Source organism: Bufo gargarizans, chromosome 1, assembly GCF_014858855.1.
Source record: "Bufo gargarizans isolate SCDJY-AF-19 chromosome 1, ASM1485885v1, whole genome shotgun sequence".
Taxonomy (NCBI): domain Eukaryota; kingdom Metazoa; phylum Chordata; class Amphibia; order Anura; family Bufonidae; genus Bufo; species Bufo gargarizans.
This window is the reverse complement of record NC_058080.1, coordinates 345,496,171-345,523,371: the sequence shown is the minus strand read 5'-3', so window position 1 is coordinate 345,523,371 and position 27,201 is coordinate 345,496,171. Positions and strand designations below refer to the sequence as shown.

The window sequence follows — 27,201 nt, the reverse complement described above, 5'->3', positions numbered from 1 at the left end:
AGTGTAACGTGTGCGCTTCTTAAATTCATCTGTGACATACAGTGTACTTTTTTAATAGACGGTGTCCACTGCAAACAGTGACATTAGCTGTGCCACATCTGAAGTGTAACGTGTGCGCTTAAAAAATGTATCAGTGACAAACAATGTACTTTTTCCATAGACGGTCTCTGCTGCGGACATTGACATTACCAGCGCCACATCTGCAGTCTAACGTGTGCGCTTCAAAAATTTGTCTGTGACATACAGTGTACTTTTTCCGTAGACTGTGTCCTCTTCTGACAGTGACCTTACCAGCGCCACATCTGCAGTGTAACATGTGCGCTTCTAAAATTTATCTATGTCATACAGTGTACTTTGTTAATAGATGGTGTCTGCTTCTGACAGTGATATTACCAGGGCCACATCTGCAGTGTAACATGTGTGCTTCAAAAATAAATCTGTGACATACAGTGTACTTTTTTGCGTAGACACTGCAGACAGTGAAATTACCTGTGGTACCTCTCCTGTATAAAGTTTCCTCATCCCAAATACCTGTGACATTCCCTGTAATTTTTCATTAGCCGCTGGTGATACCATTGACATTATCTGTGGGATATCTCCTGTGTGACGTTTCAGCATCCCAAATACCTTTTAAAATTTGTGCATACACTTCCAAATCCTACACTACTGTATGTGTGACAGACTTTCAATCATATATAATATTTGTGGTCATGGCTACGGCCAAGAGATATCCGAAGAACCCTAAGGAGAGAAACAACGGGAACAACCTAACCCAGCTAGGCGTGTCTTAGCTGACCTGACTAAATGGCTTGTTGTGTGCCCTAAGCCATGATCGTGGGTAGGCCTGTAAGTGGGCATACCCTGTGAAAATGAGAAGATAAGGGAGGGAGGGTGGGGCACCTGAGAACACACGCCTGTGAGTGAGGGTGTGACTCGTATATGAAGAGCCTCCGCCCCTCCCTCAAATGCAGGCTGACTAATCAGCCTTACCAACTTGTGGTCATGGCTACGGCCAAGAGATATCCGAAGAACCCTAAGGAGAGAAACAACGGGAACAACCTAACCCAGCTAGGCGTGTCTTAGCTGACCTGACTAAATGGCTTGTTGTGTGCCATAAGCCAGGATCGTGGGTAGGCCTGTAAGTGGGCAAAAACCAAGCCAAGTAGGGTAGAAAAGGAACTCTAATGACATGTGCAAACTAATCCCCAAGCCAACTGCAAGGTGTCAGGGATCTAGAGTGAAAAATTCGGAGTGTATGAGGCAAGGCCAGAAGGAGACCTACAACTTATCTTGTGGATGACAAGGCCAGAGACATGATGTTCAATATTGTGGATACTGCCCCAAAGTGGAATGGAGGACCGGGAATACATTGTGAAATGGATCAGGAAAACCAACTGAACCTTGTAAAGTTTTGGTTCTAGTGCGAGTACTGGCAATGCCCTAGCCTCAGGAGATCGTGGGACTGAAACCTAACTGCCTAAACTATGCAGGAATGAGGGCCAAAAAGAACTATGTAGATAGGAAGAGAATCCTTGAATAGTTCCTCAGACAACAGCTATCTGCTAGCCGTGGTCCGCGCTTTGTTCTACTGTGTGCCCCTGAGAATTGTTTTAACGCTTGAGACGTGAAGACCGACCTACTATCTGAATCTTCTACCGTGAGGAAATGCTGAACCTTGTCCAAAACCCGATTTAACATGGTTGTAGGGAGTCTGAGGTTAGTGCGACAAAAAGCTATGAGGCCATAATATACAAGATTCTGTCTATGACCTCCCATGAGTGAGGGAATGCAATTACAATTAAGCTACCGGCGAAAATGAATTCCTGGTCGTGGTAAAAAGGCACAGACAAGCATTGGTCGGACCCCTCTAGCCATGGGGCCGAAGCAGCCACCGGGGGCCCATGGGGCCGGGCAGCCGCCGGGGTGCGAACCTTAGAATTGAGGACGGCTGGGGAAAAGATTGGGGCTTAACCCGACGGGTTTAGTAATCAACCGTAATAATGACTGATGTCCAGAGGACTAATTTACACCTGTTAATCCAGCACCTACTCAAATCTACCTAATACTTAGCTTTTATTGACATGCTAATAAAACCATATTGCTAACTTGACTAATTATTAAAATTCCAGTGCATCGCAGTCCTTACTCTTCTATTTCGTTCACTATAGTGTTGTACAGCATCCCTTACTAATGTAGGGTACAGGTCACTGCTAAACTCTACTGATGCCGCTGGCTGCGCGCTGCCAGCATGCTATTTGTTCAGTGTTGCACTTCCCCTTATGCTGTTTGGGGCTGCAAACTGCACTGTATTAAAACTGAAGCCTCACGCTGCCCCCCGACATGTTTCGCCGTTACCGGTGTCTTCAGGGGGAAAGCCCAGTACTTGCTTAGTAATCAACCGGGACTCAATAACCTAGAAAGACAATGACATGGGGTAAAGCTTCTTAATGAAATGAGGCTGAAATGAACCGCAAGTACTAATCTGTAAAATATAAATGAACAAAAGAAAACTTCTGAAAGGTGTGCCATGGAAAATAGTATCAGATGGCCGTATTACCTACCAATGTCGATGACAATTGTGAAATCCTCTAAGCCAGGCATGGCCAACCTGAGGCTCTCCAGCTGTTGTAAAACTACAACTCCCACCATGCCCTGCCATAGGCTGATAGCTGTAGGTAGCCTGGGCATGCTGGGAGTTGTAGTTTTGCAACAGCTGGAGAGCCTCAGGTTGGCCATCCCTGCTCTAAGCCAAGAGCCACTCCAGCGAGTCCCTTATGGCGGGAGCCATGCATGCGAGTCCCTTATGGCGGGAGCCATGCGTGCGAGTCCCTTATGGCGGGAGCCATGCGTGCGAGTCCCTTATGGCGGGAGCCATGCGTGCGAGTCCCTTATGGCGGGAGCCATGCGTGCGAGTCCCTTATGGCGGGAGCCATGCGTGCGAGTTCTTTATGGCGGGAGCCATGCATGTGAGTCCCTTATGGTGGGAGCCATGTGTGCGAGTCCCTTATGGTGGGAGCCATGCGTGCGAGTCCCTTATTGCGGGAGCCATGCGTGCGAGTCCCTTATGGCGGGAGCCATGCGTGCGAGTTCTTTATGGCGGGAGCCATGCATGTGAGTCCCTTATGGTGGGAGCCATGCGTGCGAGTCCCTTATGGTGGGAGCCATGCGTGCGAGTCCCTTATTGCGGGAGCCATGCGTGCGAGTCCCTTATGGCGGGAGCCATGCGTGCGAGTCCCTTATGGCGGGAGCCATGCGTGCGAGTCCCTTATGGCGGGAGCCATGCGTGCGAGTTCTTTATGGCGGGAGCCATGCATGTGAGTCCCTTATGGTGGGAGCCATGTGTGCGAGTCCCTTATGGTGGGAGCCATGCGTGCGAGTCCCTTATTGCGGGAGCCATGCGTGCGAGTCCCTTATGGCGGGAGCCATGCGTGTGAGACTCTTATGGCGGGAGCCATGCGTGCAAGACTCTTATGGCGGAAAAAAGTATCAGGTGGCCGTGCGAACTACAAGTGTTGGTGCCAATCGTGAGGTCCTATAAGCGAACAGCCACTCGGGCGAGCCTCTTGTTTTTTTTTTTTTGTTTTTTTTTTTAAACCATCTTATGCAGCACCAGAATGCCTTGGGAACTCTAACCATGACCCCCTCCAACAGCAAACCTGGGACACTAAACAGCCTACAACCATGTCGTACCCCTAACAAACAAAACAAAACATGAAAAACGGTCAAGGGGCCCCCAGAGCCACGAGGCCGGATCAATCATAGGGCCCCCGACCAGAGGCCCCCAAAGCCAGAGGGATGACGTTGCGGTGACGATAAGTAATTAAAACGTAAGCCAGACCTGATAGGATATGCAGAGGCTTGAATGATTAGATTGGCTAGAAGGTGGCCTAAGTAACATAACTGCCAACAGGTGTTGAAAATATAGACATTAGAAATCCGAAGCACGTGCATACATAAAACACTAACCACCGCAAACCATAAAATGTAAACATGAAATTGAAATAGATGGGAGAAAAACAAGAGCCTGAGGCATTGCAAGTTTGCTAAGAGAAGTCTCTTATCGTGACAAACAAATGAACAGCTTGTGAAAACATAGCAGGAAACTTACTCCTATTGGCCGACTGACCTCCGCTGAGGAGCTGTTTGGTGAACTGGGGCAGGAGACCAATCTGAGTGAATGCGAACCAGAAGTAAAGAGAGACCAGTCTGAGTGAATATGAACCAGAAGTAAAACGAGACCAGTCTGAGTGAATATGAACCAGAAGTAAAGAAACAGAGTGGTGGGTGCAGACTGCCCCGGTGAGACTATTGAGTAAAACCATGATGTAGCAATGAACAGGAGAATGCAGCTTTGAGTGGAAGCAGAGTACAACATGATGTAACAACAAATGGGTGAATAGAGCTTTGGATGTGAGTGGTACCTAAAAAACATGGTATGGGTGCAGCTCTGAGTATGGGTAGCGCATGGAAAGCATGGTATAAGCAGACGTATGAATGCAATTTGAAAGTGAGCAGAGTATTGACGTGATGCGAAAGCAGACACGTGAACGCAGCTCTAGTAGCGAATGGAGTATAGGACAAGATGTAAAAGCAGACATGCGGACGCAGCTTTGGATGTGAACGGAATATTAACTTGATGTGACAGCAGACATGGAAAGCGGCTTTGGTGAGTGGGGTATACGACCTGGTGTAGCAGTATAAGTGTAAACACAACTCTGGATATAAGCAGAGCATGACATTTGATATAACAGCAGCTCTGGTTGTGAATGGAGCATAACATAGATGTAACAGCGACATTAATGCAGTTCTTGAAATGGGCCTGGAAAGAACCTGTAGTAGTATAGGACGTGTGAATGCAGCTCTGGGTGCGAGTAGAGTAAACCCGATATACCGATAGAGTGGGGTATGGCAGAGACTTATTCTAACAACAAAACATGACATATAGCGTAGTATCAGCAGCGGCTGAACCTGACGGTCCAACTGTCACCCAACATTTAGCTTGTCCTGGGTGATCCAGGTAACAAGACAAGTGACATAGCATGGTATCTGCAGTAGCTGAACCTGGGCGATCCAGGTGACATACAACATTTAACGTGGCCTGGGCGATCCAGGTGACATACAACATTTAACCATTTCAGCCCCGCTAGCTGAAACCCCCTTCATGACCAGAGCACTTTTTACACTTCGGCACTACACTCCTTTCACCGTTTATCGCTCGGTCATGCAACTTACCACCCAAATGAATTTTACCTCCTTTTCTTCTCACTAATGGAGCTTTCATTTGGTGGTATTTTATTGCTGCTGACATTTTTACTTTTTTTGTTATTAATCAAAATGTAACGATTTTTTTGCATAAAAATGACATTTTTCACATTCAGCTGTAAAATTTTGCAAAAAAAACGACATCCATATATAAATTTTTCGCCAAATTTATTGTTCTACATGTCTTTGATAAAAAAAATGTTTGGGCAAAAAAAGAAAATGGTTTGGGTAAAAGTTATAGCGTTTACAAACTATGGTACAAAAATGTGAATTTCCGCTTTTTGAAACAGCTCTGATTTTCTGAGCACCTGTCATGATTCCTGAGGTTCTACAATGCCCAAACAGTAGAAAAACCCCACAAATGACCCCATTTCGGAAAGTAGACACCCTAAGGTATTCGCTGATGGGCATAGTTAAATGTTGTATGACTAACTTGCGACAAAAAATATAAAATTCTAGGAACTCACCATGCCCCTCACAGAATACCTTGGGGTGTCTTCTTTCCAAAATGGGGTCACTTGTGGGGTAGTTATACTGCCCTGGCAATTTAGGGGCCCAAATGTGTGAGAAGAACTTTGCAATCAAAATGTGTAAAAAATGACCGGTGAAATCCGAAAGGTGCACTTTGGAATATGTGCCCCTTTGCCCACCTTGGCAGCAAAAAAGTGTCACACATCTGGTATCGCCGTACTCAAGAGAAGTTGGGGAATGTGTTTTGGGGTGTCATTTTACATATACCCATGCTGGGTGAGAGAAATATCCTGGCAAAAGACAACTTTTCCAATTTTTTTATACAAAGTTGGCATTTGATCAAGATGTTTATCTCACCCAGCATGGGTATATGTAAAATTACACCCCAAAACACATTCCCCAACTTCTCCTGAGTACGGCGATACCAGATGTGTGACACTTTTTTGCAGCCTAGATGCGCAAAGGTGCCCAAATTCCTTTTAGGAGGGCATTTTTAGACATTTGGATCCCAGACTTCTTCTCACGCTTTAGGGCCCCTAAAAAGCCAGGGCAGTATAAATACCCCACATGTGACCCCACTTTGGAAAGAAGACACCCCAAGGTATCCAATGAGGGGCCTGGCAAGTTCATAGAAATTTTCCGCTCACTTTCCGCTAACTTAGGACAAAAATTTAAATCTTTCATGGACTCAATATGCCCCTCAGCAAATACCTTGGGGTGTCTTCTTTCCAAAATGGGGTCAGTTGTGGGGTGTTTGTACTGCCCTGGCATTTGAGGGTCTCCGCAATCATTACATGTATGGCCAGCATTAGGAGTTTCTGCTATTCTCCTTATATTGAGCATACAGGTAATGAGATTTTTTTTTCCGTTCAGCCTCTGGGCTGAAAGAAAAAAATGAACGGCACAGATTTCTTCATTCGCATCGATCAATGTGGATGAAAAAATCTCAGCCCAAAAAAAAAAATGGAGGGGAAAGGCGTCTGCCAGGACATAGGAGCTCCGCCCTACATCCATACCCACTTAGCTCGTATGCCCTGGCAAACCAGATTTCTCCATTCACATCAATCGATGTGGATGAATAAATCATTGCCGGGATTTTTTTTTTTTTTTTTTAATATATATATACAAAGTGTTTGCCAAAGCATAGGAACGCCGCCTCCTCCTCAGCTCGTATGCCTCGGCAAACGTATCTGTTACTGCAGAGGAGAAAATCTCGTCTTGCAGCGCCGCATACACCGACTTGCGTGTAATCTGACAGCAGCGCAATGCTTCTGTCAGAATGCACATCAGTGCTGCAGCTAATCGATCTGTTGGTCCACCTGGAAGGTAAAAAAATAAATAAAAAATAAATAAAAAAACCAGGCCGCAACGCAATAATTTTATTAACTTTGCAACAGAACATATAAACTTTAACTTTTTTAACTGAACATTAACCTTTTTGCTTACTGGTGTTTTTTTTTTTTTTTTTTGTTTTTTTACCTTTTATAGAACAAACCTCTCCTTCCCCATGGGTCAATGTGCAAAGCGCAAATCGCCCAAAGATGTGGCGAAGTGCGTTATGCACTTTGTCCCATGTGAAAGGAGACGTTTGCAGCAGCAGTGAGTGAATGGGCCCTAATAGCCCTGTGTGCCTGTCCTGGTGAGATGATCCCTATGCTAATAGTGTACCTGTGAGTGGTACTTCCGGAAACACTCTCCAAAGCATAGGGCAGGGTGGTCAGGACAGAAATAGCGGGTGTCACGCCTTATTCCACTCCTGCTACAGACACGACATCTTTTTCGGGGTGACGGTTGGGTTGAGGTACCAGGAACGACATTGGGGAAATGTCGCTCGTGTAGACGGCTAACTACACTGGTGGATGGGGCCACGGAACCTCCTGGGTACAGGAGGTTCTCGATGATCTCTTCCTGAAATTTGAGGAAGGATCCAGTTCTCCCAGCCTTACCGTAGAGAACAAAACTATTGTACAGAGCCAATTGAATTAAATATACAGACACCTTCTTATACCAGCGTCTGGTTCTGCGGGAAACTAAATACGGAGACAACATCTGGTCATTGAAGTCCACCCCTCCCATGTGAAGGTTATAGTCGTGGACTGAGAGGGGCTTTTCAATGACACGGGTTGCTCGCTCAATTTGTATTGTCGTGTCTGCGTGAATGGAGGAGAGCATGTAAACGTCACGCTTGTCTCTCCATTTCACCGCGAGCAGTTCTTCGTTACACAGTGCGGCCCTCTGCCCCCTTGCAAGACGGGTGGTAACGAGCCGTTGGGGGAAGCCCGCGCGACTAGTTCGCGCGGTACCACAGGCGCCAATCCGTTCTAGAAACAAATGCCTAAAGAGGGCCACACTTGTGTAAAAATTGTCCACATAAAGATGGTACCCCTTGCCGAATAAGGGTGACACCAAGTCCCAAACTGTCTTCCAACTGCTCCCCAGGTAGTCAGGGCAACCGACCGGCTCCAGGGTCTGATCTTTTCCCTCATAGATCCGAAATTTGTGGGTATAGCCTGTGGCCCTTTCACAGAGCTTATACAATTTGACCCCATACTGGGCGCGCTTGCTTGGGATGTATTGTTTGAAGCCAAGGCGCCCAGTAAAATGTATCAGGGACTCGTCTACGCAGATGTTTTGCTCTGGGGTATACAAATCTGCAAATTTCTGGTTGAAATGGTCTATGAGGGGCCGAATTTTGTGGAGCCGGTCAAAAGCAGGGTGGCCCCTGGGACGGGAGGCGGTGTTGTCACTAAAGTGCAGGAAACGCAGGATGGCCTCAAAACGTGCCCTGGACATAGCAGCAGAGAACATGGGCATGTGATGAATCGGGTTCGTGGACCAATATGACCGCAATTCATGCTTTTTTGTCAGGCCCATGTTGAGGAGGAGGCCCAGAAAAGTTTTAATTTCGGAAACTTGGACTGGTTTCGACCGGAAAGGCTGGGCATAAAAGCTTCCCGGGTTAGCGGTGATAAATTGTGTGGCATACCTGTTTGTTTCGGCCACAACTATGTCTAAGAGCTCCGCAGTCAAGAACAGCTCAAAAAATCCCAGGGCCGAACCGATCTGAGCTGTCTCAACCCGAACTCCAGACTGGGCAGTGAAAGGGAAAACTACAGGTGCGGCTGAAGTTGGGGACTGCCAATCAGGGTTTGCCAGCACCTCTGGGATTCTAGGGGCTCTACGGGCACGTCTTTGCGGTGGCTGCGACGGGGTCACTACTGCACGTGCCACCGTACCAGCTTCAACTGCCCTTCTGGTGCTCGCTACTTCACCAGGTTGTACGGCAGTGCTGGTACTAGGTCCAGGGAGGGCTGGGCTGCTGGTGTATGCCTCACCACGTAATCCGACAGCACCAGTCCCACTCTGCTGCTCTTGAAGCGGATCCTGCGCAACCTGTGGTCTAGCGACACGGGGCCGGGTACACCTGGTGGTATCAGGGACCTCAGCCTCCTCGTCCGAACTTTGGGTCAGAGAGCCACTGCTTTCTACAGGTTCGTATTCTGACCCGCTGGATTCATCAGATGAGGGTTCCCACTCCTCATCCGACTGGGTCAGAAGCCTGTAGGCCTCTTCAGAGGAATACCCCCTGTTTGACATTTTGGGCAACTAAATTTAGGGGTATTCCCTAAGACTACCCAAGAAAAAAAAAGCAAGCCTGTCTTACAAAGGGGAGGCTAGCGAAGTACCGGAGGCCGCTGCGGTTGATAAAAAATATCAAAACAGATTTTTTTATCGCCACAGTGCGTGTAAAGTGATTGTGCAGTGATAAAAAAAAAATTGTTTTTGTCACTGCGGTGGGGCGGGCGTGGGTGAACGCACGTGTGGGTGACCGATCAGGCCTGATCGGGCAAACACTGCGTTTTGGGTGGAGGGCGAACTAAAGTGACACTAGTACTATTATAGATCTGACCGTGATCAGTTTTGATCACTTCCAGATACTATAAAAGTACAAATGCTGATTAGCGATACGCTAATCAGCGAATAACGGACTGCGGTGCGGTGGGCTGGGCGCTAACTGATCGCTAACTACCTAACCAAGGGGCCTAAACTATACCTAAAAGCTAACGGTCAATACCAGTGGAAAAAAAAAGTGACAGTTTACACTGATCACTTTTTTCCTTTCACTAGTGATTGACAAAGGGGTGATCAAAGGGTTAATTGGGGTTCAGGGGGGTGATCTGGGGCTAAAGTGTAGTGTTTGGTGTACTCACTGTGAAGCCTGCTCCTCTGCTGGATCCAACCGACGAAAAGAACCAGCAGAGGAGCAGGCAGCCATATAACAGATCATATTTACAAATATGATCTGTTATCTGCCGCTGTGATTGGTTTTTTGAAAATCATCAGCTTGCCAGCCGCGATCATTGGCTGGCAAGCTGATGACGAAATGGTCCTCTTCGAAATGCCGGCCCGAACTGCGCATGCGCGGGCCGCATAGCGCGTCATCTCGCGTCTCGCGAGATGACGCGTATATGCGTCGTTGTGCGCAGCGCTGCCGCCTCCGGACCACACATCTGCGTTAGGCGGTCCGGAGGCGGTTAACGTGGCCTGAGCGATCCAGGTGACATACAACATTTAACGTGGCCTGGGAGATCCAGGTGACATACAACATTTAACATGGCCTGGGCGATCCAGGTGACATACAACATTTAACCCAGCCTGGGCGATCCAGGTGACATACAACATTTAACGTGGCCTGGGCGATCCAGGTGACATACAACATTTAACATGGCCTGGGCGATCCAGGTGACATACAACATTTAACGTGGCCTGGGCGATCCAGGTGACATACAACATTTAACGTGGCCTGGGCGATCCAGGTGACATACAACATTTAACGTGGCCTGGGCGATCCAGGTGACATACAACATTTAACGTGGCCTGGGCGATCCAGGTGACATACAACATTTAACGTGGCCTGGGCGATCCAGGTGACATACAACATTTAACGTGGCCTGGGCGATCCAGGTGACATACAACATTTAACGTGGCCTGGGCGATCCAGGTGACATACAACATTTAACGCGGCCTGGATGATCCAGGTGACATACAACATTTAACGTGTCCTGGGCGATCCAGGTGACATACAACACTTAACTAGGCCTGGGCGATCCAGGAGGCATACAACATGTAACTCGGCCTGGGCGATCCAGGAGGCATACAACATGTAACTCGGCCTGGGCGATCCAGGTAACACATAACATGTAACTCGGCCTGAGCAATCCAGGTAACAAGACAAATGACATAGCCGGTATCTGCAGTGGCTGACCCTGGGCGATCCAGGTGCCATACAACATTTAACTCGGCCTGGGCGATCCAGGTAACAACATAACATGTAACTCTGCCTGAGCGATCCAGGTAACACATAACATGTTACTCGGCCTGAGCAATCCAGGTAACAAGACAAATGACATAGCCGGTATCTGCAGTGGCTGAACCTGGGCGATCCAGGTGACATACAACATTTAACTCGGCCTGAGCGATCCAGGTAACAAGACAAAAACATATAGTATCAGCTGTGGCTGAACCTGGACGGACAAGGTAACATGCGGCCTGTGCACCTGAGAACACACGCCTGTGAGTGAGGCTGTGGCTCGTATATGAAGAGCCTCCGCCCCTCCCACAAATGGAGGCTGACTAATCAGCCTTACCAACTTAATATGAAGAAGGCGAGCAGTAAGGGACGGGGCCTTGATGCTGATGGTTTCACCCTGGACGCGGTGAAACTGTGCCTGCTGCCAAAGCATTACATCATATTATATAGAAATACGTCTATGTTAGGCGTATTTCTGACACAGATTGTTGCGCAAAGGTCCTTAGCACCGTAATCTGCATAATTTTCCCACTCATGCCAGGTCTAAAAAAGAATAGCGTGGGCAGGGAAAGGGATACAGTTATGGCCATCCAGTTATTGCATATCACCGCCATTCATTGACTTTATAACACCTCTATAAAGTGACCCGATAACACTGTCATACCGTAACCGGATAAAAGGGTATAAGAGGGCACAGTACAGGGAATGACTAGGAGCACTGCACAGGGTGTGGTAAGAGGGCACAATGCAAGGTATAAGGGGGCACAGTATTGGGTGGGGGCACAGTCACATGACCCTGTGACATTAGAAGGTCCTTATGGTGATTGTGGTTCTTACGCCACCATAATAAGAGGCAGTGGAGTGAGACAAGGGTGTGATTATGTGGCTAGAAATAAAAAAAATATTACTTTGGATTCTGTGGCTGGAGGTACATTAGGCGGTCACAGGATAAAAATGAAACTGTCGGCCAGTACAGGCCCCAAAAATTACGCAATAGGCATTCACCTGACAGCAAAGAACTTTGGATTTTGTGGCTGGAGATACATTAGGAGGTCATAGAATAAATATGTAACTGTCGGCCAGTACAGGCCCCAAAATTAGCCAATAGGCATTCACCTGACAGCAAAGAACTTTAGATTCTGTCGCTGGAAGTACATTAGGCGGTAACATTACAGGCCCCAATAATTAGGCCTTTTATGCCGCTGTATATACATAAGGCAAGGACCATTCTTTGTTCTGGGTGGTGGCGGATATGTGTGTGCTGGCATGAGGAAATTCAATTACACGTAGTCATCTCAAGTGTTGAATTCCTACGAGATCCATGCCTCATTCATAAAAAAAAAAATGTGAGGTAGTCCACACTGTCGTGAGCTAGGCGAGTGCGCTTATCAGTCACAATTCCCCCTGCTGTGCTGAACGTCCTTTCGGACAGGACACTCAACAAGGGGCAAGCCAAGAGTTCCTTGGCAAATTGTGCCAGCTCTGGCCACAGATCAAGCCTCCACACCCAGTAGTCATGGGGTTCATCGCTTCTCAGAGCGGTCTAGGCGTTCCCTGAGGCTGGAAGGGTTGGCTGCAAGAATGATCTCATATCTGAAGTGACAAATACATCTTCAAACCACCCTCTTTTTGCAGGTGCGGTATTATTGGTACCCGCACCTGTTTCGCTGTGAGTGGAAATTCCTCTGCCAGTGCCTGCAACAGCAGAATGCAGCGTCTCTCGCAGCAAGGCCTGGAAATGCTGCATTCGAACAGCCCTCTGTGATGTTGGAAACATGTCCGACATTTTGTGTTTGTACCGGGGGTCTAAGTACGTTGACACCCAGTATAGGTCCTTGACCTTTATGCTTTTTATACAGGGGTCCTACTTCAAACACTGGAGCATGAAGGCCCCATTTGCACAAATTTTGAAGCCGTGAAGCGCCCTGGCTCCTGCTCATCGCCCAGGAGAATGTCATCCTCGGTCTCCTCCCCCCAGCCACGGACAACACCAGGGATCCCAGAAAAGTTTAAAGCCTGCTCTTATTGCTCCTCCTCCTCTTCCCCCCACCAACATTCCCCTCTGACTCCTCTTCAGATTCCTGCTGACTTGTCTCAGATGGAGTAGCCCACCCTGGGAATTCATTCAGCATTGCGACTTCCTCATCTTCCAGCTCCTGCTCCTCGACAGTTTGATCAATGACACAACGCAATGCACGCTCCAGAAATAAGGCGTAAGGTACGATGTCACTGATGGCGCCCTGGCTGAGACTGATCAGTTTGGTGAGCTCATCAAATGAGCAGCCACTGGCGCGGTGAAAGAAAACAAGCTCCCCGGAACCTGTCCTGCAGCAGAGTTCGTACAATCATTAATGGCACATTTCTGCTGGAGCAGCCTATCAAGCATATACAAGGTGGAGTTCCAGCGTGTCGGGCAGTCACAAATCAGACTTCTGACGGGCAAGGGGTGTCATCGCTGAACGTCAGTAAGGCGAGCCATGGCTGTGTAAGATCTTCTAAAATGGCCAGAGATTTTCCTGGCCTGTCGCAAGACGTCCTGGACCCCGGGGTATTTGGCAACGAATGCCAGCGTTCTGAGAGCACAAGATGTGACCGTGCATGGTGGATGGCTCGCTCCAGATACATTTGCAGTCTGTTTTTGCCTCCTGTGCACTGCCAGTTCTGCCTGCTTCTCCTCCCAATCTGCTGCTCCGTCTCTCCCTCTTAACTCCCCTCCTCTTCCTCTCTTGTGGGCTCCCACATTGCGTCCATCGACACGTCATCATCATCACCTTCACCACCACTGACATTAGAGATCTCGGAGTAGGCAGCAACAGCAGGGACCACCCTCCTTGGGCTGATCTGGGTACTGTTGTCAGACCCCTTGATGGTGGCCGTTGCTACCTACTCTGCCTCATCCGATGCCAAGAATGACTGTGCATTGGTAAGGTCTGGGAATGCATGGGAAAATAATTCCTCTGACTCAAGTGGAGGGGCTATGGTGGTGGTGGTGGTGTCTTTGGGGGTGCACACAGCAGAGAGTGAAGAGGGAGCATATGCAGAGGGTGAGGAGGGTGCAGAAGCGGAAGGCTGAGTGAGCCACTCAACCAACTCTGGTGCGCTCTTTGAAGTTATCGCACGCGCCTTCTACAACTTCCCACTTAGGCTCCGGCCTGGTGCACCTGCCCGATCCCTACCATCCCTGCGGTACGGTCTGCCTCTTCCTCTGCCTGTCATTTACTAAGTGATCTTCTGCTTAAGTCCGTAGAGAAGAGCAGTATTTGTGGAAGAAGGTATATCGCAGACAACAATCAGTATTTGGTGGAAAAATGTATAGTCGTGGCCAAAAGTTTTGAGAAATACATAAATATTGGAAATTGGAAAAGTTGCTGCTTAAGTTTTTATAATAGCAATTTGCATATACTCCAGAATCTTATGAAGAGTGACCAGATGAATTGCATAGTCCTTCTTTGCCATGAAAATTAACTTTATAATTTCAGTAATCATCTTGTTAACTCCGGTGAGAATGTTGACGAGCACAAGGCTGGAGATCATTATGTCAGGCTGATTGGGTTAAAATGGCAGACTTGACCTGTTAAAAGGAGGGTGATGCTTGAAATCATTGTTCTTCCATTGTTAACCATGGTGACCTGAAAAGAAACACGTGCAGCTATCATTGCGTTGCATAAAAATGGATTCACAGGCAAGGATATTGTGACTACTAAGATTGCACCTCAATCAATTTATAGGATCATCAATAACTTCAAGGATAGAGGTTCAATTCTGGTTAAGAAGGCTTCAGGGCGTCCAAGAAAGTCCAGCAAGCGCCAGGATCGTCTCCTAAAGAGGATTCAGCTGGGGGATCGGAGTGCCACGAGTGCAGAGCTTGCTCAGGAATGGCAGCAGGCAGGTGTGAGCGCATCTGCATGCACAGTGAGGCAAAGACTTTTGGAAGATGGCCTGGTGTCAAGAAGGGCAGCAAAGAAGCCACTTCTCTCCAAAAAAAAACATCAGGGACAGATTGATCTTCTGCAGAAAATATGGTGAATGGACTGCTGAGGACTGGGGCAAAGTCATATTCTCTGATGAAGCCTCTTTCAGATTGTTTGGGGCATCAGGAAAAAGGCTTGTCCGGAGAAGAAAAGGTGAGTGCTACCATCAGTCCTGTGTCATGCCAACAGTAAAGCATCCTGAAACCATTCATGTGTGGGGTTGCATCTCATTCACGGGAGTGGGCTCACTCACAATTTTGCCCCAAAACACAGCCATGAATAAAGAATGGTACCAAAACACCCTCCAACAGCAACTTCTTCTAACAATCCAACAACAGTTTGGTGAAGAACAATGCATTTTCCAGCACAATGGAGCACAGGGCCATAAGGCAAAAGTGATAACTAATAGTGATGAGCGGCAGGTGCCATATTCAGTTTCGACGAAATTTGCGAATATTTGATAGAACATTCGTTTTATATTAGTCGAAATCAAATATTCGCCATTATTCTAGTTATTGCGATTAATATGTGATTTAAATAATCGCATATTGCGATTTTCCTTTTTAACTTAAAGGCTACTCTCCTAGTCTCCTATTGAAATAGCAATGCGAATAATTCAAGTTATAATAATCGAATTTCGATTTCAACTTAGCACAGCTATATTCCATATTCGTTAATTCTAGCCTAATATGGAATATAAGCTGAAGCTAAGCTGAAATCGAAATTCAATCAATTCAAGTTATAATAATCGAATTACGATTTCAACTTGGACCTGGTTTACTATGGTTGGCTTGGTAGAATTAGCGAATATGACAAATGTATTCGTCATATTCCACAAAACGAATATGACGAATGTATTCGTCATATTCCACAAAACGAAGATAACGAAGTAATCTCCATCTTCGTTTTAGCTACCTATTCATCAACTTCTCTAATTCTAGCAATGATACAGGAAAGTTTACTATAGAGACAGCTAAGTTTAATTCGCTATGCGATTATATTACTTTGCTTTTTTTTTTATAAATAGAATAATTATACCTGATAATTATAATTATTCTATTTATAAAAGAAAAGGGAAGTAATATAATCGCATAGCGAATTAAACTTTGCTGTCTCTATAGTAAACTTTCCTATATGATTGCTAGAATTAGCGAAGTTGACGAATAGGGAGCTAAAATGAAGATGGAGAATACTTTGTTATTTTCGTTTTGTGGAATATAACGAATATATTCGTCATATTCGCTAATTCTACCAAGCCAACCATAGTAAACCAGGTCCAAGTTGAAATCGCAATTCGATTATTATAACTTGAATTAATCGAATTTCGATTTCGGCTTAGCATATGCTATATTCCATATTAGGCTAGAATTAACGAATATGGAATATAGCAGTGTTAAGTTGAAATCGCAATTCGATTATTATAACTTGAAATAATTGAATTGCGATTTCTACGTAATTCTCAAATCCAACAGTACATTCTAGTATATGGAGACGTTCCCATGGTGATGGGGACGCTCCATGAGCACGGAAGTCGGCAGGAGCGGCAACGGGCACTGACTGGAGCAGCCAGGAATCCAAAGGACAGGTAAGAACAACTTTAGGGAAGTGGGAAAGAAAAAAATATAACAATTAAAAACAAAAACAAAAAAAACGAATATTCGAAATATCTAATTTATAGCACTATATTCGAAATATTCTCGAATTAGCGAAGTGCCGATATTCGCAAAAAAAAAATTCGATATTAGAATATTCGCGCTCAACACTAATAACTAAGTGGCTCGGGGACCAAAATGTTGACATTTTGGGTCCATGGCCTGGAAACTCCCCAGATCTTAATCCCATTGAGAACTTGTGGTCAATCCTCAAGAGGCCGGTGGACAAACAAAAACCCACTAATTCTGACAAACTCCAAGAAGTGATTATGAAAGAATGGGTTGCTATGAGTCAGGAATTGGCCCAGAAGTTGATTGAGAGCATGTTCATTCGAATTGCAGAGGTCCTGAAAAAGAAGGGCCAACACTGCAAATACTGACTCTTTGCATAAATGTCATGTAATTGTCGATAAAAGCCTTTGAAACGTATGAAGTGCGTGTAATTATATTTCACTACATCACAGAAACAACTGAAACAAAGATCTAAAAGCAGTTTAGCAGCAAACTTTGTGAAAACTAATATTTGTGCCATTCCCTAAACTTTTGGCCATGACTGTATATAGCAATAGCACCCCTTAATCATTATTTTGTGGAAGAAGGTATATGGCACCCCTCAATCAGTATTTGGTGGAATCAGGTATATAGCACCTCTCAATCAGTATTTGGCGGAAACAGGTGTGTGTATTGCAGTCCTCAATCAATATTTGGTGGAAGAAGGTATATGGTACCCCTTAATCAGTATTTGGCGGAAACAAGTATATAGCACCCCTCAATCAGTATTTGGCGTAAACATGTATATGGCACCCCTCAATCAGTATTTTGTGGAAGATGGTATATGGCACCCATCAATCAGTATTTGGCGGAAACAGGTATATGGCACCCCTCAATCAGTATTTGGTGGAAACAGGTATATGGCACCCCTCAATCAGTATTTTGTAGAAGCAGGTGTATCACAGTCCTCAATCAGTATTTGGTGGAAGAAGGTATATAGCAATAGCACCCCTCAATCAGTATTTTGTGTAAGAAGGTATATGGCAGGCCATCTCTGACTCGGATATTCAGAGGAGCTCTTTCCAGCGCCATTCATTGATTTGGCCCTCTCGCCAAGCACGCTTGAAGAGAGACAGATCTTATGCCCTGATTCCAAAACTCTTGAGCTTCCACAATCACAAGAAGATGACGGTGGGGAATGGCAATTAATGTTTAATGAGGTGGATGATGATGCTCACAGTTGCCAATAACTCAATGGCAATTACTGTCTCAAGAGGTTGAGGAAGAGGATGAGACACAGTTGTCGATCACTGAGGTAGTGGTTAGGTCAACAAGTCAGGAGGATGAGCAGAATGAGGAAGTGGAAGAGGAGGTGGTGGAAGATGAAGTCACTGACCCAACCTGGGAAGGTGGAAAGCCGAGCGAGGACAGCAGTACAGAGGGGGAGGGATCTCCTGGACCGCAACAGGCTGGAAGAGGCAGTGGGGTGGCAAAAAGGAGAAGGCGGGCCACACCAAACAGGCCCGCAACTGTTCCCCGGAGCACCCCCTTACGGAAATCTCCCTTGCCAAGGGGTAGGTGTTCTGCAGTCTGGCGCTTTTTTGAGAAAAGAGCAGACGACAAAAGAATTATGCAACCTGTGCCATAAAAAAATTTGCAGGGGCGTGAACACTAGCAACCTCACCATCACCAGCATGATCCGCTACATGGCATCAAAGCACTGTAATAGGTGGGCCAAATGCCTGGGTCCACAATCTGTGTCTGCAGGTCACACCACTGCCTCCTCTTCCTCTGTGTTACCTACTGGCCAATCCCCTGTCAAAGGCGCAGCCCCAAATGCCTCCCGCCCTGCACCTGGACCTTCACAAGCACTATCACCGACCACATCCACTTCCCAGCGCAGAGTACAAATGTCATTATCCCAGGCATTTAAACGCAAGCGCAAATACCCAGCCAGGCCATAGCTTTTAATGTGCAGCTTTCTAAATGACTGGCCCTGGAAATGTTGCCATTTAGGCTTGTGGACACTGAGGCCTTCCTCAGCCTGATATCAGTGGCCGTCCCACGTTACGCAGTCCCCAGCCGCAACTATTTTTCAAGGTGTGCCATGCCCACCTTACACCAACATGTGTCCCGTTACATCACACGTGCCCTGACCAATATGTGCACATTTCCACAAGTCATCGACAGCTTCAGCCGGTCTGTCAACGCTGCAGCAGTGCTTGAAATTGCCAGCTCACCGGCTGTTGTGCGATGTGAGCACACGCTGGAACTTGGCTGGAATACTAGCTGCAACATGGTCGTCGCTTTACCAGTCAGCTTCACAAACGAGGAGTGGGCATGGATGACTGACCTCTGTGAGGTTTTAAGAAACTTTGAGGAATCAACACAGATGGTTAGCGGCGATAACGCTATTATCAGCGTAACTATCCCACTTCTGTGTCTACTCAAACGTTCACTGCTCACAATTAAGGATGACGCTTTGCATGTGGAAGAGGTGGAAATGGGGGAAGACATTACACAGGGTGATAGCCAGACCACCCTCAGTTTGTCTTCTCAGCGCAAATTGGACGATGAAGAGGAGGAGGAGGAAGAGCAGGAGACGGTTGCCTCCGCTACAGAGGGTAGTACCCATGGAAGTTCATTTCCATCTGTTCAGCATGGGTGGGCAGAAGAGGAGGAAGAGGATGAGGAGATTGAGAGTTATTTTCCTGATGACGACAGCGAAGTCTTGCCTGTTGGTACTCTGGCACACATGGCTGACTTCATGTTAGGCTGCCTTTTCCGCGACCCGTGTCATCGCAATTCATACGATTTCCTTCTTTTTTGTGTGTTGCCAAATCAATTAGAAGTATAATTATGTGTATACCATACTGCTTTCATAATGAGACCAGACACACAGTTGGTTCCATGAAAGCATCTTCTCATCCCTCCTGAGCCATGGTAGAAGAGAGCTTTATTCACGTTACATTGACTTAAATAGTAGACATGACATCACAAAAGGGATGTTCCTTAAGAAAATACTATTGGCTCCTTTACTTGATAGGAGAGGTTTCAGCAACTTCAACTCTGAGTTCATAGGTAGATTTGAAAACTTTAACCTAATCCCCCCTCCACTGTTGACCATAATGTACACGTGGCTCATACATCTGGTTTTCCATCTAGTGGACAAAGATGCATACTACAGAATGTTCACATTGTATATAGAGAGAAATAAATCCCATGTCTTACAAATCCCTCCTTTTGCGGGAAATAGACCAAACATGAACAGACAAAGTGAGGTACTTTCCCAATGCCCTAAACAGCGAAAAGCTGGACTTTCCTTATTGCTTTACCAGGTCCCCTAAACTCCCTTTTCAGGCTTGCCTTCACCCTGTCCTATTTACCCCACAACCATCAACAAGGTTTTATTTACATCAAGATGGAATAATCTTTGTCTTTGACAGGGGCACAGCACATATACATAGTGTGGGCATGGATGTATTAAACATTTTAATTTTTTCCCCCCCTAAAACGGAGAACTATATAACAGCCTGTTAAAACCAAATGCTAAAAACATTGCAGCCGCTGAACCAGTTCCCAAAACATTATTATGGCCATGATATTAATTATTTCAGAAATTTCCCCGTCAGTTCATTTGATAAAGTCCATCAGTTTCTTCAGATCCTTGGTGATCAGGGGCGTACACAGAAATCATTGGGCCCCATAGCAAGAATTTAGATTGGGCCCCCATGCCCGTTCCTAGTCCCTCCTACTATGCGCCCTGGCTCCTCTCACTACCCTCCCTAACTTCTCCCCTGCCCCACCTCATGCAGAAGTATTTTGTTCTACAAAATGGCAGTACTCATGCCGGAACCCAAAAGACCCATTAGGGTACTCTCACACTTGCGGCAGGACAGATCCGACAGGCTGTTCACCATGTCGGATCCATCCTGCGGCTATTTTGCCGTGCCGCCGGACCGCCGCTCCGTCCCCATTGACTTCATGGTGCACGGCGAAAGTCGCCGGACTAAAAAGTCAGACATGCAGTACCTTTTAGTCCGGCGGCTTTCGCCGTGCACCACCATGCTGCGCCAGAGCTCCGCCCCCGTTATAGTCAATGGGGGCGGAGCGGCGGTCGCGCTAAATAGCCGCAGGACGGATCCGACATGGTGAACAGCCTGTCGGATCCGTCCTGCCACAAGTGTGAAAGTACCCTTATAGAGAATGGGATCTGATAGGTCCCGGCGGTGTTCAGCATATATTGACAAGAATCTGGGACGTTACATGATGTAATACCACCCAACTTTCCTGCTGTCCAGCATGGCACATGCGCAGAGACATGAGAAAAGTTTGAGGAAGCGAGTGCCCCCCTTCCCCATCCTCTGTGTCATGCAGGACAGCTGGGAGACACTGACATTACTCGGTATCCTGCAGGACACATGTGCAGAGACAGGAGACTCTGGGAAAGCTGGGTGAACCCCTCCCCCCTGCCTTTCCATGTTCTTATTATCTGCATTTATGCCTTGCAGGATAGCAGGAAATCTGAGTGACATTACATGATGTAATAGCACCCATCTTTTCTGCTGTCCTGCATGGCACATGTGGAGAGACATGAGAGTAGTCTGAGAAAGCTGGGTGACACAGCTCCCACCTCCCCTCATATCTTCTCCTGCCTCTGTGCCATGCAGGACATCAGGAAAGCCGAGTCACATTACATAATAGCACCCAGCTTTCCTCCTGTTCTGAATGGCATATGTGCAGAGGAAGAGCCTGGGAAAGCTGAGTGACACACACACACCTCTGCACTGTCCTCACCTACAAGTGGTCACTTACTTCATTACTGGCAATCCAGAGGAAATAGGAATCGGGCATAATGGAGCTAACAGGCGGGAGGCGGGGCTAGCCGATGGGAGGCGGGGCTAGGAGGCGGGGCTAGCAGACGGGAGACAGTTAGGAAGATAGATGGGGCGGGGACTCTCCTCCACTGCGGGCCCCCCTTCCTCACGGGCCCCATAGCAGCTGCGTGGTCTGCCTATATGGTAGGTACGCCACTGTTGGTGATCCTTCAATCAGGGGCAGTGTTGTCTGGAATGTAGATGCAGCAGAACTTCCAATGATCTTGTAAACCCCTGTGTTACGACACTCACCGCCAGGTAGATGACGCCGCTGGTTAGTGAATAAGCCCCTTTCTCCAGGAATGCAGTTTTTAATCCAGCCGATCATCAAACCCCCGAATGGAGCATACGAACGTGGCAACTCCCGATCAGCAATTCAGTCGAACTCCTTCCACAGCTAGCAATATACAAAAGCACTGTCCCAATAATAAATCCCTCCATAAACGAGACCAAGCTCCGTCTTGAAAGTCAAACAGGGAATGATTTATTGAGGGCTACCCGCCCATTTTTATGCAGGTCCCCATCTGGTGGATACGCCCCTAGGGGCCCAGAATGGAGACTGTGCCACAGGACAGACATGCAGCACTACAGAGACAATACATCCCCACAATGCATTATGGTTTTCTCCTCTCTGCCCTGGCGACACCCGAGGAATAATCCAATTATCTCCCAAGACAGAGGGAAATCACCAATACACATGTGGGGACAACAGAACAGACATCACCATTTAAACACACAATGTCACAACCCTTTTCAATACACAGATATTTAGCATCCCACAATGGCACGAATTAGACCAGGAGTTTAAGTTGGTTCAAGTCCTTTGTGAACAATGAGGCCATTTAGGTTGTCTCTATACTTCTGGAGAGTCGGATCTGCCGGAGTTTCCCTCCCAAACTCCTCTGGGGAATCCCAGCTAGAAAAGGTCTGTCCTAGGGTATCAGTCGGGGAATCGGGTCTTACCTGGGTCTCGGCGGCAGGTGGGCTGGTTCCAGCAACACGGGTCTGGCCCCATTGGAGCATAAGCAGAAACCAAAGGGGCCAGGTCATTCCCGAGCAAGACATCAGCAGGCAAGTATTTCATAACCCCCACATTCACATGTCCAGAGCCCACTCCCCAATCCAAATGAACCCGGGCAACAGGTAGACGGAACACGGCGCCTCCTGCTACCCTCACTGCCACAGTATTTCCAGTGTGTTGGTGTTCCGAAACAAGGTTCTTTTGGAGCAGGGTCATAGTGGCCCCGGTGTCTCTCAGACCAGTGACCACTTTGCCATTTAGTCTAACGGTCTGCCTGTGCTGCTGCCGGTTATCCTGCTGGGCTGCTTGTACTGGATCCGTCTCATGTAGTATTCCCCAAAATTCCTCCTGCTCAAGACAGTGAGCGGAAGGCTGGGGTGGCTGCTGATTTCCGCCGGCTGTTTTTCTCCACGACTGCGCTGGGTTGGTATTGTTCAATGGGCACTCTGGTCTCTTGTGCCCCAGCTGTTTGCACCCATAGCACCGGATAGGCTGAGAGTAATCCCGGGCGTTGAACCGAGCTGGCTGAACATAATTGTTCGCTGGTGGTATTGTGGGAGTGCGTTGCGCTGGGGGGTGATACACAGTAGTGGTTGGAGGTGCTGCCGGTTTGTACTCCACTCGGGTAGGGACCTTGCCTGCTGTCTGGTCTAGCCTTCGTGCATCTGTGTATTCATCGGCCAGACGAGCAGCTTCAGGTAAGGTAGCGGGTTTGCGGTCCCTAACCCACTCTCTGACTCCTGCAGGTAACCGATCAAAGCATTGCTCCAACAAAAATACTTGCAGCACCTCTTCCCCAGTTACCGCTTGGCACCCTGCCATCCAGTGGACTGCGGTGCGGTGTACCCTGCATGCCCACTCCACATAAGAATCACCAGCCTGCTTGTTAGTGTCCCGGAATCGCCGCCGATACGCCTCAGGGGTGACAGCGTATCTGGCCAAAAGGGCATCTTTTACTGCCCGGTAACTTGTGGGTTCCTCCTCTGGGATGGCCCGAAAAGCCTCACTGACCCGGCCGGATAATTTCCCAGAGAGGATAGTGACCCATTCCTCTGCGGGTACCTGGTGTAAGGCACACTGCCTTTCAAAATCGGCCAGGAACCCGTCAATCTCTCCCTCCGCTTCCACAAAATGTCTAAATGCAGCAAAAGGTACCTTTCTCCTTCCATTATTATTATGGGGTACCTCTGCTGCTGCAGCTCCTCTTCCCTGTAGCGCCTGTTGTGCTGCTACTGCTGCTTGCACCTGGACCACATCATCTGCTGCAGGGTTGGGGCCAAAGTGTGCCAGCCTTATCTGGACTGCCCGGTTAAATTGTACCTCCTCGGGTGTTAAATCCAGTATGCCAGGCACATTAGCTCTCTCCGTTCCCTGTGCTGCATCCATCTCCAATAATATAGAAATAATCTCTCTCTTCTTGAGATTACCCGCTGATTGTCCTCTGCGTTCCAATATATCTTTAAGGGTAGCACGCCTTAATTCCTCATACTGCATTTCCACCCTGGGATTTGTAGCTGGCCTTCTGGGCGGTAGGATTCATCCCGTTGCTTGCCACCAATTGTTACGACACTCACCGCCAGGTAGATGACGCCGCTGGTTAGTGAATAAGCCCCTTTCTCCAGGAATGGAGCATACGAACGTGGCAACTCCCGATCAGCAATTCAGTCAAACTCCTTCCACAGCTAGCAATATACAAAAGCACTGTCCCAATAATAAATCCCTCCATAAACGAGACCAAGCTCCGTCTTGAAAGTCAAACAGGGAATGATTTATTGAGGGCTACCCGCCCATTTTTATGCAGGTCCCCATCTGGTGGATACGCCCCTAGGGGCCCAGAATGGAGACTGTGACACAGGACAGACATGCAGCACTACAGAGACAATACATCCCCACAATGCATTATGGTTTTCTCCTCTCTGCCCTGGCGACACCCGAGGAATAATCCAATTATCTCACAAGACAGAGGGAAATCACCAATACACATGTGGGGACAACAGAACAGACATCACCATTTAAACACACAATGTCACAACCCTTTTCAATACACAGACATTTAGCATCCCACAATGGCACGAATTAGACCAGGAGTTCAAGTTGGTTCAAGTCCTTTGTGAACAATGAGGCTATTTAGGTTAACTAGCAGCACACTCTTCTCCTGGGTGGCCATCCGTTCAGTAGTTCCAATCGGTATGTGGGGAAACACACAAACAGGGGCATACGGACAGGAAATCCAGCGAAATGAAGGCAAACAGACGAACCAGCAATATAGGTCTATACAGATGGATCTGTCACACCCTCCTTTTTCTGCTGTCAAGAACCAGTCAGTTTTGTAGAGTCATCACCGAAAAAGAGCTCAGTTGTTCCACCATTCCCTTCACAGCATCACAGGTGTAAATAACAAATCTCTGTTGATGACAATAGAGAGGTTAATCCAATCTATATTTTTTTTATTGTTATTACTAATCATTGGAATTAATGACCCAAACCCTGCAACTATCTGACTTATAGCTTTAAATTAGTCAAAAACTTTTCTACAGATTCCTATGGCACCCGCGTATACATGTGAGTCAAAGGATGTAAGGAGTGACCTCCTTAGTCGTGACCAGACATTGTTTTTGCCTACTGATTTGATCCCACTCAGGAGGTGAGAAAAAAACAAATCGCATCAGTACTTGATCAGGGTACATTGGCCACTTCATTCTACCTGCATCCTGGGTCGGAGTTTCAAATCTTTACACAATCACCAGATATCTGCATTTTTTATAATTATGGTTGATAAACCAACTGTAAGTAAGTAACTATCAGAGTCACTACTTGTCTTATTCAGCTGAATTATGTAAGAACAATATCCTGGAGGTAAAACACCAAATGGCTTTCCTGTATAGAATCCTGTCTCTAAGGCCAGTTTGTCATGTTTTTAAATTGCCCAAATATTTAATGCCAGTTATAGGTAAGGATGTAGGAGCCACAGATGCAATTGAACTTTGAGGTTTTTCCCTTACCAACATTCTAAATTTGCCTAGGGGATCTTTGTCACTTACACATGCTCCTAAAACATATATCCCCGAATACTTTTGGATAGGATTTCTAATTACTCATTATGTTTACAACTGTTTGGTGGTGTTCCCTTCAGGACAGTCATTCGTTGCGAAAAACCTTCACCTTTACTGACTCTAGAGGTAGTTTCCACCGGTTTAAATTCCCGACCCTTCAGACTAGTATTCCATTCTGTTAATCTCTAATATCCACAGTTGTTATGGTCATATCTAAACACAATTACCATAGACTGGGTCAGTTCCAGTCACACAGATGTACTTATCAGTCCAAAATCAAGTGTCTATCTGTCATCTGTCTTACAGTCCACTATACTGCAAAAGTCAACTCAGTTGTTCCTGACTCATCTTGATAATATAACACCGTTGGAATTTCATTTGACCTATCTTCCGGTTAGATGTGTACTTAATGGAGAAAAGCCCCAGGGTTAGGTACTCTCACCTCAGTCAGTATATTTTAGCTGTAGCCTTTGCTACAGGCCAAATCTGCAAAGATCCTGGAAAGAGATCAATACAGACACAGACATATTCACACTGTTCCACCTTTGTTCTGAATGTAGTCAATTTGCAGTCTTTAAAATGGGTAAGATGACCTTGGCATATGCCTTCCTGGAACGCCCATAGTTCTCCCATCATTATTACAACATTCACCTTCAACTAACCTAGTGGCAGCATTGTTGAACCTAGGAGCCATCCACCACAGAACCCAATCACACCTTCTCCCTCTTGATTTGCCCATATTCTAAATCCATCCTCTTTAGGTAGAGTGCCCTCTGAAAGAAGAATTTCTTCCCAACTCTCCCGAGTCCATTCTCAGTCATCACTTCTACCTTTATCCTTTGATGTTTCCTTTCAGCCTCTGTAGCATGTATCTGAAAAAGACAAACTTTTTGGAAGTCCACTGGCCCTAAGCCATTCCGTATCACACAGACTTCCACTTAGCGTAGGCTTCAGGTAATAGTTTAGCCTCTACCTTTTCAGGTAGCATCAGGGCATCAAACATCTTTCATACACTCAGCATTCATTATTGATGGGCTTACCCATGGATCAAACAAAATCTCTGCTTCACCAGATTAGACCATAATAATGAGTGATACTGAAGGCATACCTGGATTAATATTGATGTTAACAGTCTTACCCTCAGCCATCTTACAAACCTCAGCGAGTGTCTTCAGCTCTGTCTGCTGCACTAACATTGCTGGAGGGAGTGGTTCTTTCTTGACAACATCAGATTAAGAAAGTTGTTTTAAATCTCCACACAATCACCAGTTATCTGTGTTTTTTTTTATAATTTCCAGCTCCCAAGGATAAGGATGCACGGAACAAGACCGGACCAGCCTTCTATGTAGCATACGAACGAAAAAACGTCCCAGCATCCATAGCTTCAGAGGGTTGCTTCGCCTTTATTCGGATTCATAAAAGGAATATATCCGATACACACCTCGCTCACCACCGTAGTTGGGTGACATGTTTCGAACCATTCAGTTCTTAATCATAGCCTGGTGGAGTGCTCGCACCCCGGGGTATAAAAATACTCCACACCCACACACCCAATCATAGGGGTGGATGGGAAGTTCTGAGCTCCTCCCGGG

General features: G+C 46.8%; 1 protein-coding gene across 1 annotated transcript in view; it reads left to right on the top strand.

The window, feature by feature from the left end:
• The window catches only part of SEMA6B (semaphorin 6B), a 236,077-nt gene extending 209,081 nt beyond the window's left edge, over window positions 1-26,996 (top strand). The window contains exon 6 of the mRNA XM_044282418.1: window positions 26,908-26,996. Coding sequence (XP_044138353.1) covers window positions 26,908-26,920 — 13 coding nt within the window. The 3' untranslated portion in view covers window positions 26,921-26,996. The remainder of the gene's footprint in view (window positions 1-26,907) is intronic.
• Window positions 26,997-27,201: the final 205 nt, after the last annotated feature.